This window comes from Hemitrygon akajei, chromosome 3 (genome assembly GCF_048418815.1).
Source record: "Hemitrygon akajei chromosome 3, sHemAka1.3, whole genome shotgun sequence".
In the NCBI taxonomy this organism is placed as follows: Eukaryota; Metazoa; Chordata; class Chondrichthyes; order Myliobatiformes; family Dasyatidae; genus Hemitrygon; species Hemitrygon akajei.
Window position 1 is genome coordinate 99,878,164 of NC_133126.1, and position 21,449 is coordinate 99,899,612.

Sequence of the window (21,449 nt, forward strand, 5' to 3'; positions counted from 1 at the left end):
GTCACCTTCAGTTCTTCAGCCCTCAAACCTCTGAGTTACTTGAATAATTGGTTAGATTTGATTTGTTATGTGTACAGTTACTGAATTAGAGTGGATTGTTTAAATTAGATTCAAGTCCTTATGATAAGTCCCAGGATTACATATACTATAGTTGGGAATCTGGATGTATGGAAGGAGGAGCTGAGAATCATGCAAAACATTAGGCATAATCCATTAGGGAAGGAATTTGACAAATATTGCTTATCATGTAGAATACATGACAATACTGCAGCACTTGTTTAGAAAAGGTTATTAAAATACTCACCCACTCCTATGTAGCATGTGAACAGCAAGACAGGATAATAGAGTACGTTGGTCTTAGAGAATACATGGAATGAAAAGTTCGCAAGAGTGAAGAAACCAGGGCTCTCTGAAGGGGAAAAGTGATTGAAACTGTTTTACAAGAAATTAAACCAATCTTAAGTTTTAAGAGAACTTCAAGGAAGCAGAGCAGAAGAGGCCACTGAGTCAATGGTCAAAACTGTTGCATTAATCAGTAGCTTTGCACAATACCTTTTCAAGTGATGAGGATGGGGGGGGGGGGGGGGAGATGGACTTTCCTCAGCATCTCTACTTCTGCCAAGGCTGAGGAAAGTCCATCTCCCACCCCCCATCCTCATCACATTCTACAGGGGTTGTACTGACAGCATCCTGAGCAACTGCATCACTGCCTGGTTTGGAAATTGCACAATCTCAGATCCCAAGATCCTGCAGCGGTTAGTGAGGTCAGCTAAGATCATCGGGATCTCTCTTCCCACTGTTACAGACATTTACACTACACGCTGCATTCTCAAAGCAAACAGCATTATGAAGGACCCTCATAGAAACTCTTCTTCCTCCTGCCATCTGGGAAAAGGCACCGAAGCATTCGGGCTCTCACAACCAGACTATGCAACAGTTTCTTCCCCCCAAGCCATCAGACTCCTCAATACCCAGAGTCTGGACTGACACCAACTTCCTGCCTTCTACTGTACCTATTGTCTTGTTTATTATTTATTGTAATGCCTGCATTGTTTTGTGCACTTTATGCAGTCCTGGGTAGGTCTGTAGTCTAGTGTAGTATTTTCTGTGTTGTTTTTACGTAGTTCAGTGTAGTTTTTGTACTGTTTCGTGTAGCACTATGGTCCTGAAAAACATTATCTCATTTTTATTGTGTACTGTAGCAGCAGTTATGGTTGAAATGACAATAACAATTGACTTGACTTGAAGTGTACGTCCAATTCTGCTTTAAAGTTTTTTTGACTGAATTGGCTTCCACCATCTTTTGAGTCAATTCAGTCAATAGCAGGACAGCTGACTGCATCAAAATACACTTTCCTTTCTGACATCCAGCTACAGTGTTACTGGCAGGGCAGTGTTTATCATGCACCCAAACTCTGAGGAGATGCTGCCACACAAAGCTCCTGCTGGAGGTTCAGTGGTAATGCTGTCAGGAAGGGTGCTACAGGACTTCCACCCTATACTGATGGTACACAACTTGCATCCTTTTAAGCGGTAGAAATCTCACACCACATCAGAAAATCTTTGGTGAATGCCTCAGTCTCTAATGGTGTGCCTGTGGTGAGATGATAGTAGGTGGAGTGCGATGATGGAAGCTTTAAGAATAAAAGAAATAGAAATAGAAAAAGGGTAGGCCATATTCAGCCTTTCTACACCAATGAACAAGATCATGGCCAATCTTTTATTATGGTCTCTTGTCCCTGCACAGACTTTTGATTCACACAATACCTATTAATTGATTTTGAAAATACTTAACGACTATGTCTGCACAGTCTTCTTGCAATTCCAAAATTTTGTAACCATCTGGATGAAGTTTCTATTTCATCTCAGCCCATAGAGGCTTAAACTTTGTATTTTCTAAACTGACACCTAGTTCAAGATTTGAGCAGAAAGGTAACGTCCTTTCTGTATCTATTTTGACAAAATGTCTCAGGATCCAGCACTTCAGTCAAATTGCCTTACCTTTATAATCTTTCTGAAGAGAACATGTCCTTACCAGGTCTAGTAAATTAATTAACTGATTGTTTTTTTTTGAGATACAGCGTTGAATAGTCCCTTAAAGCCACACTGCCCAGGAACACCCTTGCCTAATCACAGGACAGTTTTACAATGACCAACCAACCTACTAATCTATGGAATATAGGAGGAAACAGGAACACCTAAAGGAAACCCTCGTGGTCACAGGGAGAATGTACAAATTGCTTACAGACAGCGGCAGGAACTGAACCCCGATTGCTGGTACTGTAAAGTGTTGTGTTAACCACTGTGCTACCGTGCACCCCCTCCTCTGTGCCCCATCCAATGGAGACTAATGCTGTGCAGACAACACTTTAAATGTAGCCTGATGATATTTTATTACATTTTCCCTATTACTTGTACCCGCACTCTGCAAGTCATGACTGGTTGGCAGGATGCAACAAATGGTGTGTGACAGGAATCAGTGCTGAGAATTCCTACTTCTACATTGTACACAAATGGATAAAGACATCAAGATATGGTTGCTGCATTTGCAGGTAGCACAAAGATAGCTAGGAAGTCAAATTTTACAGAAGACATAAGGGACATGGATAGTGTATAGGTGTTGTTACGTACCCGTGACACGTGACAGTGGTACCCTTGTCACGTGACTGGGGTTGAAGTTATACTGGACATGAGGTAATGGTGGAGTGATGTCATTTTCCCGCCAGTAGAGGTCATGTGACAGGTTTTTTCTACAGGGTATAAAAGGAAGACCCACCCTGTCGGGTGGGGCAGTTCGTGGCTGGATTTGCCAAGATGACTTCATGTTACTGTGTGATTTAATGTGATGACGCAGTTTAGTTAAAAATGAAGTTTTATATAATGCCTAAAGTTTAAAAGGTCAGAGCCAACGGTTTCTTTGCTGATGGAGAGTGAAGTTTGGAAGATGGACATCGAGAAGAATCGATTTTCGATGGATTGACTTCGACCTTGTGTGATCCTCATTCGGAAGGATTTCGTTTACTATTCTCACGATAGTCTCCGCTGGAAAAAGCGGGAGATTGAGAATATTGTGGAAGGAAGGTCAGTCACTTTAAGCTGTTATATTTAATAAAATTCGACGTGGGAGTTCGACGCTGGGAATTGAAGGACATCGACGTGGAAGAGAATTTACATCGCTTTAAAAAGTCTCTCCTTTTAAAAGTACCGTGAGCTTTTGAACTTTCGCCATATCGTTCTAAAGAACTGATTTTTTTTCAATACTACTTTAAAGACTGTTTGAGACTGCAACGCTATTAAGAGCTGTTTGAGCAGCTGAGCTCGGATCATTGTTTGGGGTTTGTTTACATTTGAAGGGGGTTTGTTATCAGTGTTTAATAAACGTGTTATTTGTTATAAAACCCTTCGTCTAACTCATCTATAATTATTGTTGCCTGAATACGTAACATAATTATGGGGGCTACGTTCGGGATTGAATTATTTGAGTTTAATAAGCTTTTTGAATTTTGAATCGGTGTTTTGGTAACGGGGATTGCTCGATTTTTTTTGTTTGATTGGCTTGTGAGTGGTATTCGGCAACGATGAATATTGATGAGTTTCTGGATTCACCAGTCGCGGATTTGTTAGCGAAGGCGAAAAAAACTGAAGTCTCTGAACTTGCTAATCGGTTGCATCTTAAAGGGGTTTTGCCAACTACATCAAAAGCTGTAATACAGAGAAAGATCGCATCACATTTTGTGGCTTCGGGTCATTTTGAAGAATCGATTTTAGAATCGTTTCCAATAAGTAATCTGGAGATGCAGTTGCAAATTGAACAAATGAGGTTGGAACAAAGTAAAGCAGAGTTAGAGAGGTGTAAATTGGAATCTGAGCAGAAGAAAAGAGAATTTGAATATGCAATGGTGAATTAAGGTCTGAGAAACAGTCTGCTGATTCTAGAAAACCGTTTGTTGCTAGCCAAGAAATTAAATTGGTCCCTCCATTTAGTGAAACAGAAGTGGAGAGATATTTTCAACATTTTGAAACTATTGCTCGGATGTCAGACTGGCCGAAAGATAAATGGTCAGTGTTATTACAGAGTGTAATCAAAGGCAAGGCACAACAGGTTTACACAGCTTTAACTGCTGCGCAAGCATTAGATTATGATATTGTGAAAGAAAATATTCTCAAATCGTATGAATTGGTCCCAGAAGCGTACAGGGAAAGATTCAGGAGTTTGAAAAAGTCTGTGGAAAAGACTTATGTGGAATTTGCCTATGATAAAGCTATGTGTTTTGAGAGATGGGTTTCTTCTAAAAATGTAAATGGGGACTATGAGACATTGAGAGAGCTGATTTTAATGGAGGAATTTAAAAGAAGCATTCCTGTTGAAGTAAGGACCTACTTAAATGAGAGGGATACTGATAAATTGCAGGACTGTGCTAGATTAGCTGATGAGTATGTTTTAATCCATAAGAATAAATTTCCTCAGGGTAGAATTTTCAAGAGGAAAAATAATATGGAGACTCCAGGTAAATCAGAAATTAAATCAGAGGTTAATGAGAGAGGTAAGGAGGAAGGAAAACCTGTGAAGGAAAGACAGTTTGGTCTTATTTGTAACTATTGTAAGAAGCCTGGCCATGTAATAGCTAACTGTTTCAAATTGAAAAAGAAAGAGAAGGAAGCAGTTCCAGATGCTTGTGTGCAACATACTGAAGCACCTGTAAAGTTACAGGGTTTGGTAAACACAAATGAGGATTTGTTAGAGTCTGACAAAGTTAGAAAGGGATATGATCATTTTATAACTGAAGGGTTTGTATCCTTGAAAGAAGGATCTACTCTGGTGCCAATAAAAATTCTTAGGGATACTGGAGCTTCTCAATCACTGATGTTAGATAGTGTGTTGAAGTTTAATGAAGAGAGTGATACTGGTGAGGTAAATTACATAAGAGGTGTTGGAAGTGATTTTATGCCTGTACGTTTACATGAAGTAAATTTAAAGTCAGGGTTAGTTACAGGATTTGTTAAGGTAGGATTACAGCATAGCTTACCTGTGAAGGGTATTTCTTTATTGTTAGGTAATGACTTGGCAGGTGGACAAGTTTTTCCTGAAGTGCATTTGACAATGGAATCAGAGGAACCAGAGGTGAATTCTAACACAGATTCTTCTTGTGTTGTGACTAGAGCGATGGCTAAAAAGATTGATGTGCAGAATGAGGTTGTTACTCATGACTGTTCAACTCAGGATTTGAGTTTTGAGGATGTGTCAGAAACTTTCTTACCTTCGTTGTTTGAACAAGATTCTGGGAGTAAGTCTGACTATGAAGATTTATCTTTGTCTCGGAAGGAGATGATAGCAGAGCAGAATAGAGATCCTGAGATTATAAAATTAAGGGAACAAGCTTTACTAGGTAGTGAAATTGAGAAGGTGTCAGTAGGATATTACTTGGAAAAAGGAGTGTTGATGAGGAAGTGGAGGTCGCCTACAATTCCTGCAAGTGAGGAATGGAATGTTGTTTACCAGGTAGTTGTTCCTAAAGTTTATCGGAATGAGATTTTGACTTTAGCTCATAGTGTGCCTTTAGGTGGACATCAAGGGGTAAGGAAAACTGGACAAGATTTTAAAACATTTTTACTGGCCTGGTTTAAGAAAAGATGTGGCGATGTTTTGTAAGACGTGCCATACTTGTCAAATTGTGGGTAAACCAAATCAGGTTACACCAGTAGCTCCATTACAACCTATTCCAGCATTTGGTGAACCGTTTTCTAAAGTTATTGTAGATTGTGTTGGTCCATTACCAAAGACAAAAACTGGTTATCAGTATTTGTTGACTATCATGTGTACTTCGTCTAGGTTTCCAGAGGCAGTACCACTTAGGAATATAAAAGCTAAAACTGTGACGAAGGCTCTTATAAAATTCTTTACTTATTTTGGATTGCCTAAGGAAATACAAACTGATCAAGGTAGTAATTTTATGTCTGGATTGTTTCAACAGATAGTTTATAAATTGGGAGCTAAGCAAATTACTTCGTCTGCATACCATCCAGAATCGCAAGGTGCTTTGGAGAGGTTTCATTCTACTCTCAAGAATATGATTAGGACATATTGTGTGGAGAATGAAGGTGACTGGGATGAGAGTATAAACTTACTTTTATTTGCAGTAAGGGAATCGGTACAGGAATCTTTAGGGTTTAGTCCATTTGAACTTGTGTTTGGGCATAGAGTTAGAGGACCTTTAGCTTTATTGAAGGAACAATGGATTAGTAAGGAAGTGCATACTAATTTGTTGGACTATGTTTTGAAATTTAAGGACAGGTTACATAAAGCTTGTAGCTTAGCCAAGGAAAATTTGAAGTTGGCTCAGGAGAAAATGAAGACTTGGTATGATAAGGAAGCTAGGATGAGGATGTTTAAGCCTGGAGATAAGGTGTTGGTTCTTTTCCCAGTGCAGACAAATCCTTTACAAGCTAGATTTCATGGACCTTATGAAATTGTGTCTAGAGTTAATGATGTGGATTATGTAATAAAAACTCCAGATCGTAGAAGGTCAACACAACTTTGCCACATAAATATGATTAAACCATATTTTGAGAAACAATCTGATACTGTGACTGTTGTGGTTAGTGAGAATGAGTTGGATTTAACTGGGGACATGATAGATGATTCATCTGACTTTCATTCTAAATCTAACATTGTTTCTGTTAGGTTACCTAATTCGACCATTTTGGAAAATATGGATGAGAAATTAGCACATTTACAGCTAGAGCAGAAACAACAGATGAAGGAATTGATTTTTAAGTATAAGGATTTGTTTCCAGATGTTCCGAGAAGGACTACTATAGCTTCACATGATGTAGATGTTGGAGATGCCAAACCTATTAAACAACATCCATATAGGATGAACATGGAAAAATGTGAACTTGCTGAGAAAGAAATTGAATACATGTTAGAGAATGATATTATTAGACATTCTAACTCGAATTGGAGTTCGCCATGTGTTATGGTGCCAAAACCTGATGGTAGTATTAGGTTTTGTACGGACTATAGGAAGGTGAATGCTGTAACGAAAACAGATGCATATCCAATTCCTAGAGTAGATGATTGTGTAGATAAGGTTGGAAAAGCAAAGTTCCTTACAAAGATTGATTTATTGAAAGGGTATTGGTGTGTTCCATTAACGGACAGAGGTAGAGAGATTTCTGCATTTGTAACTCCATCTGGGTTATATGAGTATAATGTTCTTCCATTTGGGATGAAGAATGCCCCAGGTACTTTTCAGAGGATGATTAATTCTGTGATTCAGGGATTGAAAGATACTGATGCTTATATTGATGATTTAGTGACAGGAAATGATACTTGGGAAGCACACATAATTGCGGTGGAGAAATTGTTTGAAAAGCTTTCAAAAGCTAACTTGACTATTAATTTAGCCAAGAGTGAATTTGGACATGCCACTGTGACTTACCTTGGTTATGTTGTGGGTCAAGGTAAGGTAGCTCCTGTTCAGGCAAAAGTTCAGGCAATTTTAGAAATTCCCACTCCGACGGAAAAAAAAACTCTCAGAAGGTTTTTGGGAATGGTAGGATATTATCGAAAATTTTGTAAGAATTTTGCTAATGTTGCCCTTCCATTAACTAATCTTCCGCAGAAGAATGTGAAGTTTGTGTGGACAGTGTTTTGTCAGGAAGCATTTGAACAATTGAAAACAATGATATGTGAACAACCTGTGCTTAGGGCACCTGACTTTGAAAAACCTTTTTCATTAGCTGTGGATGCTAGTGATGAAGCTGCGGGAGCAGTATTGATGCAAAGGAATGAGGGTGATGAGGTTGATCATCCAGTAGCTTACTTTTCTAAGAAATTTAATAAGCATCAAAGAAATTATTCAACAATAGAGAAAGAATTGTTATCTCTTGTTTTAGCTTTGGAATATTTTGAGGTATATGTTGGTACAACTCAAAAACCACTTATTGTTTACACTGATCATAATCCGTTAGTTTTTCTGAGTAAGATGAAAAACAAAAACAGAAGATTGTTAAATTGGAGTTTGATGTTACAAGAGTACAATATTGTGATAACTCATATTAAAGGTAAAGATAATGTGGTTGCTGATTGTCTATCTCGATGTTGACTGTACAATGTTTTTTTTTGGAGTGGTTTTTTTTTATTGTAACACTCCTACTGTATTGTATATTGTGTATGTTATATGATTTATACATTTGTTTTTTTTCTTGTAAGTAATTGTTAAAATTTTTGTTCTTGTCAGACCAAAAATGTTTTTTTTGGAGGGAGGTGTTACGTACCCGTGACACGTGACAGTGGTACCCTTGTCACGTGACTGGGGTTGAAGTTATACTGGACATGAGGTAATGGTGGAGTGATGTCATTTTCCCGCCAGTAGAGGTCATGTGACAGGCTTTTTCTACAGGGTATAAAAGGAAGACCCACCCTGTCGGGTGGGGCAGTTCGTGGCTGGATTTGCCAAGATGACTTCATGTTACTGTGTGATTTAATGTGATGACGCAGTTTAGTTAAAAATGAAGTTTTATATAATGCCTAAAGTTTAAAAGGTCAGAGCCAACGGTTTCTTTGCTGATGGAGAGTGAAGTTTGGAAGATGGACATCGAGAAGAATCGATTTTCGATGGATTGACTTCGACCTTGTGTGATCCTCATTCGGAAGGATTTCGTTTACTATTCTCACGATAGTCTCCGCTGGAAAAAGCGGGAGATTGAGAATATTGTGGAAGGAAGGTCAGTCACTTTAAGCTGTTATATTTAATAAAATTCGACGTGGGAGTTCGACGCTGGGAATCGAAGGACATCGACGTGGAAGAGAATTTACATTGCTTTAAAAAGTCTCTCCTTTTAAAAGTACCGTGAGCTTTTGAACTTTCGCCATATCGTTCTAAAGAACTGATTTTTTTTCAATACTACTTTAAAGACTGTTTGAGACTGCAACGCTATTAAGAGCTGTTTGAGCAGCTGAGCTCGGATCATTGTTTGGGTTTGTTTACATTTGAAGGGGGTTTGTTATCAGTGTTTAATAAACGTGTTATTTGTTATAAAACCCTTCGTCTAACTCATCTATAATTATTGTTGCCTGAATACGTAACAGTGTAGATTTAGCAAAGTGAACATAAAGTAAGAACATATGAAATTTGCAAACACGAGGAAATCTGCAGATGCTGTAAATTTAAGCAAAACACACAAAATGCAGGTGGAACGCAGCAGGCCAGGCAGCATCTATGGGAAGAAGTACAGTCAACGTTTCCGGTCGAAACCCTTCATCAAGACTAACAGAAAAAAGAGATAGTAAGAGATTTGAAAGTGGGAGGGGGAGGGGGAGACCCAAAATGATAGGAGAAGATAGGAGGAGGAGGGATGAAGCCTAGAGCTGGAAAGTTGTTTGGCAAAAGGGATACAAGGCTCAAGAAGGGGGGAGTATCATAGGACAGAAGGCCTTGGAAGAAAGAAAAGGGGAGGGGAACACCAGAGGAAGATGGAGAACAGGTAAGGAATTATTGTGAGAGGGAAAGAGAGAGAGAAAAAATAAGGATGGGGTAAGAAGGGGAGAAAGGGCATTAACGTAAGTTAGAGAAATCGATGTTCATGCCATCAGGTTGGAGGCTACCCAGACTGAATATAAGGTGGTGTTCCTCCAACTTGAGTGTGGCTTCATCTCGACAGTAGAGGAGGCCATGGATTGACATATTGGAATGGGAATGGGACGTGGAATTAAAATGTGTGGCCACTGGGAGATCCTGCTTTCTCTGGCGGACCGAGCGTAGGTGTTCAGCAAAACGGTCTCCCAGTCTGCGTCGGGTCTCACCAATATATAGAAGGCTGCACTGGGAGCATCAAACACAGTATATCACACCAACAGACTCACAGGTGAAGTGTCACCTCACCTGGAAGGACTGTCTGGTGGTGAGGGAGGAAGTTTAAGGGCAGGTGTAGCACTTGTTCCACTACAAGGATAAGTGCCAGAAGGGAGATTGGTGGGAAGGGATGGGGGGGGGGGGGGGGGGGGAAACGAATGGACAAGGAAGTCACATAGGGAGTGATCCCCGCAGAAAGCAGAGAGGGAGGGAAAGATGTGCTTGGTGGTGGGATCCCGCTGGAGATGGCAGAATTTACGGAGAATTATATGTTGGACCCAGAGGCTGGGGTGGTAGGAGGTAGGCAGACTGGGAGACCGTTTCGCTGAACACCTACGCTCGGTCCGCTAGAGGAAGCAGGATCTCCCAGTGGCCACACATTTTAATTCCACGTCCCATTCCCATTCCGATATGTCAATCCACGGCCTCCTCTACTGTCGAGATGAAGCCATACTCAGGTTGGAGGAACAACACCTTATATTCAGTCTGGGTAGCCTCCAACCTGATGGCATGAACATAGATTTCTCTAACTTCTGTTAATGCCCCTCTTCCCCTTCTTACCCCATCCTTTTTTTTTGTCTCTCTCTTTCCCTCTCACAATAACTCCTTGCTTGTTCTCCATCTTCCTCTAGTGCTCCCCTCCCCCTTTCTTTCTTCCAAGGCGCCTTCCGTCCTATGATACCCCCCCTTCTCTAGCCTTGTATCCCTTTTACCAATGAACTTCCCAGCTCTTAGCTTCATCCCTCCCTCTTCTGTCTTCTCCTATCATTTCGGGTCTCCCCCTCCACCTCCCAGTTTCAAATCTCTTGCTATCTCTTTTTTCCGTTAGTCCTTACGAAGGGTCTCGACCCAAAATGTCGACTGTACTTCTTCCTATAGATGCTGCCTGGCCTGCTGCGTTCCACCAGCATTTTGTGTGAGTTGTTTGTTAACATATGAAATTGTCCATTTTGAGAGGAAACATTTAAAAGAAAGGCACAGACTTTTAGAGCTGTACAGCAATGGAAACAAACCTTTCGATTCAACTCATTCAGAGCAACCAAGTTACCGAGCTACACTGATCCCATTTGCCTGTGTTTGAATCATGTTTCTCTAAACCTTTCTTACCTATGACCCTATCCCAACATTTTAAATGTTAGAATTGTACCCTCCTCTATTTTCTGGACAGCTCAGTTAATAGTGTTATTGACAGGCAAAATGAAAGTGGAAGGAGCGAGATTATGCTTCATTTCTGCAGGACATTGCTGAGACCACATCATGCTGTACTAGTCTTTGAAATAGATTAAAGATTAACCAGAAGCTTAACAGCTGACTTGCATCACTGTAGTTTAGATGAGTGAGAGATGACTTGATTGGTCCTGACAGGGTGGATATGAAAAGGATTTTCCTCTGGTGGGAGAATTCAGATCTAGGGACAGGCAAAATTACCTCAGAGAGTCGTGAATATTTGTAATTATCTTCCTTGAGTTGGCCACTTAAGACGATTTATAAATATTTTTCAAGCAGAAGTAAAAAGATGTTTAATATACAAGAGTGAAGGTTTCCTGTGGTTGTCAGAAATGCAGGGGTAGACACAGACAGCACAATTTAATACCCTGCCATTTAGCTACTCTTTGTGTGACATTTGATATTCTCCATCGCCCACACAGATAGAAATATATATGTATATAACATGCAGACAACTTGAGAAATAACCTAGTGACTTCCCAGTGTAACATCACTGATATCTCACAAGATGCAGTTAGGCTTGTTTTATCACAAGGGATTGAGATACAATACTGTGCAAAAGTCTTCAGTACATATAATTAGCTAGGGTGCCCAAGACTTTTGCATAGTACTGTTTTTGTCAACGTGGAGCAAAGAATGTTGGGAATGGCGAGGGTGGAGCACTGTAGGACAAGTGGCAGAGGAGGAGTGCCAGAGTTTGGGGTGACGCGGGTACAGACAGACCCAGCCCTGAGAGCCAAGGTAAAGTCATTTGATTGCAAGGAATTGGTTTATTGATCGTTACAGGATATCTCTCTGGTACTTCCTGCTCCCTCTCCCCTCCCATTTTCCCAACCATGATTCCCCTCTCCCTGACCCCTTCCTATTCTCAATCCACAATAGAGACTCATCTGGTTTATCATCACTCATATATGTCAAGAAATTTGCTTATTTTTCTCACGGCAGCAGTGCAGTGTATACATAAAATTACTACAGTGCTGCACAAAAGTCTTATGCAATGTATTTAAAAATAAACATTTTAAAAAAACCGGTAATGTTAATTTGCCAAGATGCAGAATATGAATCACCTGAAAATATACAGTCATTCATAATTTTAATGATTTGTCTATCATTTGAGTATGTAGCTCACTCAAAACCTATTGTTGTCTATCAGCCAGAGAGTCTCTCAAATCAACAGAGGTTTTAAACATAACCTGCATAATGAATAGAATTAGCACCAAACTGTAAAGCACACAAATTTACCTTTAAGCTGTGGCTTTGTCAGGTATCGGAAGAAAATGATTACAAGGATATTAGCCAGAAGGACCAAAATAAAGATAACTCTGAGCTGCAAAAAATAAAGTCACATCATTATGAAATATGCAATTCATGGTATTTTGGGCTTCAATGCCACCAACTAATCAATAATCGATCAGAAGTTGGAAGTGCAGAAAGGACTTGGAGTCTTAGTGAAGGATTCCCTAAAAATTAACTTGCACGTTGAGTCAATGGTAAGGAAGGCAAATGGAATGGTCAGTATTTCGAGAGAACTAGAATATAAATGGAAGGATGTAATTAATGCTTTATAAGGGATTGGTCAGATCACATCTGGAGTACTGTAAGCAAGTGTGGGGCCCCATATTTAAGAAAGGATGTGCTGGTGTTGGGGAATGTCCAAAGGAGGTTCATGAGCATGATCCTGGGAACGAAAAGGTTAATGAATGAGGAGCATTTAATGGTTCTTTGCCTGTACTCGCTGGAGTTTAAAAGAATGGTGGGGGGGGGGGGGGGCGGGATCTCATTGAAACCTATTGAATATTGAAAGGCCAAGATAGTGGACACAGAGAAGATGCTTCCAATGATGAAAGAGTCTAGGATGCCTGTTTTGAACAGAGATGAGGAGGAATTTCTTGAGCCATAGGATGGGGAACCTGTGGAATCCGTTGCCATAGATGGCTGCGGATGCCAAATCATTGGGGATATTTAAAGCAGTGGTTGACAAGTTCTTTATTAGTAAGGGCATCAAAGGTTATGCGGAGAAGGCAAGAAAATGAGATTCAGAGTGAAATTAAATCAGCCATGATCAAATGGTGGTGCAGACTCAATGGACTGGATTTATAATTCTTCTCCTACGTCTTTTTGTCTTTGTGAGACCGAATTGTGGCATGCCTTGGAACCATGATAATTATTTACCAATAATGGCTAGATTACACTGGACATGCTCTGTGCAACTCTGCATGTCCTTCTGCCACATCTACAAGAGCGGGAGCAGGTAACACAAGGCAAATGATGGCCCACTGTCACACCATGCACGGCCAGGCCCTGTTCCACTACTTAATGATCAGCAGTTGAAAAGCATTTAAATAATTCTGAAAGATTGCAAGGACTGGCTGATACCAATGTTTCAATGCCTTGATATGCAAACACTGATAACCCGATGAAGGGTGCACATGATTTCCTCTGCTCATGTGACACTATTGTACCAGGCTGCACAGTAGGGCCTGGAGTGCATACTCCACTATTTAATCTCCTATTTTTTCATGTACATAACAAAACTACAATGAACCATAAAACAAAAAAACATCAATATGTAAAATAAAATAAAAACTAAGAGAAAACAATATTTATTAATTTGCAGAAAAGAGCTCCCTCAAGATAAAAGTAAGCAGCAGAGTGACAGTGAATCAGAGCAAATTACAGAATGATGGCAATTTTTCTCTGTAACCATCCTTTGAACTCTTGATGTCAGCACAATCCTTTCTCATTTTAGCAACATTTTCACCTCACGTAATTTAATATTTTTTTCAGCCAGTTGGACACAATTGGTTAATTTTTGCAGCTTTGTTTTTGTGTCTGAATATAATTTATGAGATCTTTGAATTATTGAATATCTGCCATTCAATATGTGTATTCAATTTCTCCACTAATCTCAGTCAACTCAATGCTAATTGACTTTGTTTAAGCCTCATAAATTATAAGAGGGAGTGGTACTGAATCACATTGCAGGAGGCCCACACATTCTAATTCCTACTGTTTCCCACCTCTTCTCTGGTACCATTCTACAATGGGGACTCTTAAGGTGCAAACCAGACTCTTGCCGTCTTTCTACAGTCACTGGTTATGCTTACCATGATATAGTGAGAAGACTGGAGGATGAATGAAGCCATAATGTCAAAAGTGAGCAGCTCAATCTCTTCCATTGTAAACTTATGGCCTGTAATCGTGGTTCGTCCAGCTTTGTCCTAAGATCAGGAAAAGAAGTGATTCAGTGTGTTTGGGGAACAACAAATATGAGTAGCTTACCGAAGTCACTTCTGTTTAAGGGAAGCGAGCCTGAACTATACCAATGCCACTGACAAACAGATATATCTCCAGGTTAAATGGATTCCAAACTGACAAGCAGATATAGGGTGTGATGAGCTTCTTCTTGGATCTGACTGCAAATGACTTCTCAAGCCATTGCTGTAACCCAATCAACCACCAAAGGACTTGTCAACATGCCTATTGCTGAGGGAAGAGTCCAACTAGAGCATCAAAGCTCCGTGGAAAATAGGGAAACGACACTGGCTCTTAAATGATTCAACAATTTTATAAAGCCAAAGTATGATTTAAAATATGGGGAGCATATTTTAACAAATTCAGCATCTTGTGTAGAAAGTTCATATTGAAAAAAACATTTTTTCTATTTTTTTTGGCATCTCCTTTGACAGTTATCTCCCTCTGCTTCCTAATGAAGACATTCAGTCTTGAAGGCTTACTGTCCTCAGACACAAGGCACTATCCTTTTTTCCCCGATAGTCTAAAACAATTCAAGTCTCAGGGACTTCAGTTAAACCTTGATTGCTCTTTCCTACAGAGTAATCAAGGTTTGGATTTGAGATCAATTTCCCTCTCCCTTTTCCCTTAGACCTGCTGTGACTAAGACCTAACAGGATGTGAACAAGGATGAAATAAGTCTCTGAGGCTAGTGCAGATTTCCTTTACGTGAGAACAGAAGAAACTGGAGCAACAGGCCATCGGGCCTATTAAGCCTGCTCCAACATTCAGTAAGATCATCGCTGATTCAGATATGGACTCAGCTCCACAGAACTGCCTTTTCCCCATAATCCTTAATGTCCCCATTATGCAAAAATCTAACTGTGTCTTAAGTATATTTAATGAGTTGGCTTCTGGTGCTTCCTTGGGTTGAGAATTCCACAGATTCATTACTCTCTGGGAAAAGCAGTATCTCTTCATCTCCATAAAGTGATATAAAACTGCAGCATAGAAACAGGCCTTTCTGCCTATCTAGTCCATGCTGAGCCATTTAAACTGCCTACTCGCATCAACCTGCACCAGGACCATAGCCCACCATACCCTGACCATCCAAGTACCTATCCAAACTTCTCTTAAACATTGAAATCAAAAACTGCATCCACCATTTGCACTAGCTGCTCGTTCCACACTCTCACCATCCTCCGAATGAAAAAGTTTCCCCATGTTCCTCTTAAACATTTCACCTTTCACCCATAACCCATGACCTCTAGTTTTAGCAACACAGTCAACGTTTCATATCTCAGCCTGAAACATCAACTGTACTCTTTTCCATAGATGCTGCCTGGCCTGTTGAGTTCCTCCAGCATTTTCTGTGTGTTGCTTGGATTTCCAGCATCTGCAAATTTTCTTGTTTGTGATTTGACCTCTAGTTTTAGTCTCAGTGGAAAAAACCTGCTTACATTTACCCTATCTATACCCCTCAAAATTTTGTATACTTCCATCAAATCTCCCCTCAGTCTTCTATGTAACAAGGAATAAAGTCCTAACATATTCAATCATTCCCTAAAACTCAGGTCTTCCAGACCTGGCAACATCCTTGTAAACTTTCTCTGCACTCTTTCAACCTTATTTACATCTTTCCTGAAGGTAGGTGACTAAAACTGCACATAATGCTCCAAACTGGGCCTTAGCAAGTTTTATACAACTTCAATATAACATCCAATCTCCTGTAGTCAATACAAGCCAATGTGCCAAAAGCTTTCTTTACGACCCTACCTACGTATGACACCACTTTCAATGAACTATGGACCTGTATTCCCAGATCCCTTTGTTCTACCACATTCCTCGGTGCTCTACTGTGCAAGACCCACCCTGGTTGGTTCTCTCAAAGCGCAACACCTCACACTTATTTGCATTAAATTCCATCTGTCATTTTCCAGCCCATTTTTCTAGCTGATCCAAATCCCACTGCAAGACATAATAGTCTTCTTTGCTGTCCCCTACACCCCCAATTTGGTGTCATCCACAAATTTGCTGGTCCAGTCACATTATCATCCAGATCACTGAGAAAGATGACAGACAACAATGGACCCAGCACCAATCCTTGCAGCCCTCCCCCACTAGTCACAGGCTTCCAGTCAGAAAGGCAACCATCTACTACCACTCTCTTGGTTCTCCTGCAAATCCGATGTCTAATCCAATTATCTTAAATGCTGAGCAATTGAACCTTGTAAACCAACCTCCCATGCAGGACCTTGTCAAATGCCTTGCTGAAATCCATGTAGACAATATACACTGCCTTCCCTTCAGTAACTTTCCTCATAACTTCCTTGAAAAATTCTAAAATTGGTTAGATCCTGAAGAAGGTCTTGCCCCAAAACATCGACCATTTTCTTAGATGCTGCCTGACCTGCTAAGTTCCACCAGCATTACGTGTGTGTTGCATGAGCTTTTAGTTTGATGCTTTTCTTTTCCCCTCAGTTATTCAAAGCTGGTTCTCCCCATCTTTACTGGTCTTGCTTTTAACTGGCATGGAATACAGTCATTATTAATAAAATATTTATTAAAATATTACTCAGGAGCAATTTCAGTTATTTTTCAAAAGACTGGATTGTGTCCATTTCAGCACTGACTAATTATTCTTACCCACTATCAGAGTTACCCTGTCTCTCAAATGATCTGGTGCAATTTGCATGTCTTCAATGATGTTCCATAGCTAATACAGACCATGGAACAAAATTAACATCCTTGTATAAAGAAAGCTACCTGTCCCCATAGTAGTCTGGGGATTAATTAAAATATAAATCTGCCTTTGCCTATGACACCATTCAATTTACAAATATTCTCTTTTGGCAATGAAGAGCATTTTAAGGCCCTGTTACTAATGTAATTCAGGAAAATGTGGAAGACTACACAGAGTAAGATTTGCAACCCAGCAACGCCTTTGTGACAACACGCTCCTAAATTAGTTGAGAATGCATACTGGTCAGAATATTAAGGAGAACTACATTTTTTTCTGGTAGTAGTGGGATTTTTTTCATCTACTTGAGGCAGAGAGGGTTTCAGATTACTCCTGTTATCACACCAGTGTTTACCTCAGTAAAATTCCACAACTCCATTGGCTAGATGTGAACAAACATCCGTGGCTTCTCCCAGAACAATGTCCCAAACACTGATGCCCTAACCACAATCAGATGGGCCCTGTTGAAAATTGGTAATGCAGAATACAGCAACTTCCATTCGCTGGTTCATTGGCAAGACCGAGGCGGGGAGCTGTTTGCCCTCTGTTGTCGCATGGACCTGGCTTGCATACCACAACGTTGCCTGTTGCAACCGCCCAGAGCAGGACTCTGAAGTTTTTCTGTGACTACTTGTTTACTACCATCTTAATTGTATGTATGCTATACGTTCCACGTGTTGTGTATGACTGTTGATACAAGTTTTGCATCATCATCCCGGAGGAATGCTAGTCATTTGACAGTGTTCATGGGTATTTGTGTATAGTTATATAACTCTCAGACCATCTTGAAAAACTGGAACACCATCTTCAGCTTTTAGGAATTTTCATCCCATGATCACTCAAAATGGAGGATCATCACCTGGAAAGGCATCAAACTCTCAAAGGTCTCAACAACAGGAACAGAGTCAATGGTAGGGTTCTCAAATGGCAGAACTAATTGGTTCCAGCCTCATTACAGAGAACAGGAAAAGAAGTGGAGAAGTCAGCCGTCCAACCTGCTTTCTTAATCAGTGTGATGGGCTGATCCAGTCTTGAACTCAGCACCACTTCCTCACACTCTCTCCACACGCTTTGACTCGCTTCTCATTAAGACTTGAACATATTCAACAACTCTGTGTCTCCACAGCTCTTTGGATAGTGAATTGGGAAAATTCATGAACAAGAACACCACCTCCACCTGAAATGGGTGACCCCCCCCCCCCCATTCTGAACATAAATGCACGGGTGTAGAGAACTCTATGGAGGACAGCATATACTCGCTAAATCTCCTCAGGACCCTGAATGTTTCAATAGGATCACCTCTCTTTCTTAAATAGTCCAATGTGTACAAGCCCAACTTTTCATCATGCATTAACCCCCTTTTCCCAGAAAACAAAGTGGCAAACTTTCTCTGCACTGCTACTCAAATATAGAAAGCAAGTGGGACTCCCACCACTGCACTAAGATATTGCATCAACTCACCCAGTTCCTATACTCCACATCCCTTGCAATGAAGGCCAGCATTCCATTAGCCATTTGCTGTCCCTGCAAGCCAATCTTTTTTGCTTTTCATTTACTAGAACCCTCCTTTCACCATCGCAATTATTTGTTGAAATATATGACACTGCTTTCTCATACTCTAATTTTTATTATGGTTTCTAGACTACATTCATTTTGCAACCAACAACAGTTTATCTTGTTTACCACATTACTGTCTGTGGGAACCTGCTGGGTGCAAACTGTCTGTCACACTTCCTGCTTTGCAACACTTAACAGTACGTCTGATATTAAGAATAACATTCTGCAAGAATCACCTTTGGGATTACTGCTGGTTAGTGCTTACATTAATGATCTAGATGTGAGTATTTTCAATACAAACTGCAAGTATATACAAATGATATTGATCAGGATTATATGCACTCTCAATGTTACAGACTGCATTGGAGACTAAAGGTCATGGCTAGTAAACAAGCAAATGTTCAGGGGATATATGCGTGGAGTTCTGCATAGGTACATTCCAATGAGACAGGGAAAGGATGGTAGGGTACAGGAACCGTGGTGTACAAAGGTTGTTGTAAATCTAGTCGAGAAGAAGAGCTTACAAAAGGTTTAAAAAACTAGGTAATGATAGAGATCTAGAAGATTATAAGGCTAACAAGGAAGGAGCTTAAGAATGAAATTAAGAGAGCCAGAAGGGGCCATGAGAAGGTCTTGGCAGACGGGATTAAGCTTGAGCATGTAGATATTAAGGAAGAGGATGTGCTCGAGATTTTGGAAACCATCCAGTTGGATAAGTTGCCAGGACCAAATGGGATGTACCCCAGGCTACCATGGGAAGCGAGGGAGGAGATTGCTGAGCCTCTGGTGATGATGTTTGCATCATCAATGGGGACGGGAGAGGTTCTGGTGGATTGGAGGGTTGCGGATGTTGTTCCCTTATTCAAGAAAGGCAATAGAGATAGCCCAGGAAATTATAGACCATTGAGTCTTACTTCAGTGATTGGTAAGTTGATGGAGAAGATCCTGAAAGGCAGGTTATGCCTTACGAGCCTGATTGAATTTTTTGAGGATGTGACTAAACACATTGATGAAGGTAGAGCCGTAGATGTAGTGTATATGGATTTCAGCAAGGCATTTGATAAGGTACCCCATGCAAGGCTTATTGAGAAAGTAAAGAGGCATGGGATCCAAGGGGACATTGCTTTGTGGATCCAGAACTGGCTTGCCCACAGAAGGCAAAGAGTGGTTGTAGATGGGTCATATTCTGCATGGAGGTCAGTGACTAGTGGTGTGCCTCAGGGATCTGTTCTGGGACCCCTACTCTTTGTGATTTTTATAAATGACCTGGATGAGGAAGTGGAGGGATGGGTTAGTAAGTTTGCTGATGACACAAATGTTGGGGGTGCCGTGGATAGTGTGGAGGGCTGTCAGAGGTTACAGCGCAAGATTGATAGGATGCAAAACTGGGCTGAGAAGTGGCAGATGGAGTTCAACCCAGATAAGTGTGAGGTGGTTCATTTTGGTAGGTCAAATATGATGGCAGAATATAGCATTAATGGTAAGATTCTTGACAGTGAGGAGGATCAGAGGGATCTTAGGGTCTGAGTCCATAGGACGCTCAAAGCTGCTACGCAGGTTAAGAAGGCATACGGTGCATGGGCCTTCATCAATTGTGGGATTGAGTTTAAGAAACAAGAGTAATGTTGCAGCTATATAGGATCCTGGTCAGACTCCATTTGGAGTACTGTGCTCATTTCCGGTTGCCTCGCTACAGCAAGGACGTGGAAACCATAGAAAGAATGCAGAGGAGATCTATAAGGATGTTGCCTGGATTGGGGAGCGTGCCTTATGAGGATAGGTTGAGTGAACTCAGCCTTTTCTCCTTAGAGTGACAGAAGATGAGAGGTGACCTGATAGAGGTCTACAAGATAATGAGAGGCATTGGTTGTGTGGATAATCAGAGGCTTTTTCCCCAGGGCTGAAATGGCTAGCATGAGAGCGCATATTTCAAGGTGATTGGAAGTAGGTACAGAGGAGATGTCAAGGGTAAGTTTTTTTTATGCAGAGAGCAGTGAGTGCATGGAATGGGCTGCTGGCGGCAGTCGTGGATGCAGAAATAGAAACACAGAAAACCTACAGCACAATACAGGCCCTTCGGCCCATAAAGCTGTGCCGTACATGTACTTAACTTAGAACTACCTAGGCTTTACCCATAGCCCTCTATTTTTCTAAGCTCCATTTAGCCATCCAGGAGTCTCTTAAAAGACCCTATTATTTTTGCCAATGATAGGGCCTTTTAAGAGACTCCTAGATAGATACATGGAGCTTAGAAAAATAGAGGGCTATGGGTAAGCCTAGGTAGTTCTAAGGTAAGGACATGTTCAGCACAGATTTGTGGGCCGAAGGGCTTGTATTGTGCTGTAGGCTTTGAATGTTAACCTTGGAAATGTGCAGTTCTTGAAGATAGAGTAAATACTAAATAATCATAAACACCAAGAACAACTAAAAGGCATTGTTGGACTGGCAGTCCATTTGGTTAGTGAGCAAAGGGATGACAGATTAACTGTACCTGATGCAAGTTACTATGGGCAGCAGAACTTTATGTGAACTTACCTTTTTGGATGAAAAAGAGTAGGGCTTATTTGAATAAAGTTTAGTCCAACTGCAAGTTGGAAGGATGTGTCAGATCACGGCCACTCTGTACCTCAACCTCACCTTTCTTCATATGCTCTCTCAATAGCCTTAGCTGACCAATATTGATTTTAAAAAAATTGTGGAAGCTCTAAGTAAAACTCTAAGTAAATAGAGTGGAGAGAAAAAGAAAGTTGTTATTTCAGAACAAACAAAATTTTATCAGAACTGGGGAATATTGAAAAAAATGAAATGTGTTAAGTTGCAGGTGTGGGTGGGAA

At 40.6% G+C, this 21,449-nt stretch overlaps 1 protein-coding gene across 3 annotated transcripts in view; it reads right to left on the reverse strand.

Moving 5' to 3' along the window:
• Positions 1 to 21,449, reverse strand: part of tmem62 (transmembrane protein 62) — a 94,816-nt gene that overhangs the window by 10,487 nt on the left and 62,880 nt on the right. For 2 of the 3 annotated variants that reach the window (XM_073040491.1, XM_073040493.1), the window contains 3 exons: positions 14,192 to 14,305; positions 12,327 to 12,411; positions 305 to 409 (listed from right to left, as the gene is read on the reverse strand). In XM_073040491.1, coding sequence (XP_072896592.1) covers positions 305 to 409; positions 12,327 to 12,411; positions 14,192 to 14,305 — 304 coding nt within the window. The remainder of the gene's footprint in view (positions 1 to 304; positions 410 to 12,326; positions 12,412 to 14,191; positions 14,306 to 21,449) is intronic. The other variant, XM_073040492.1, reaches the window with a different exon arrangement.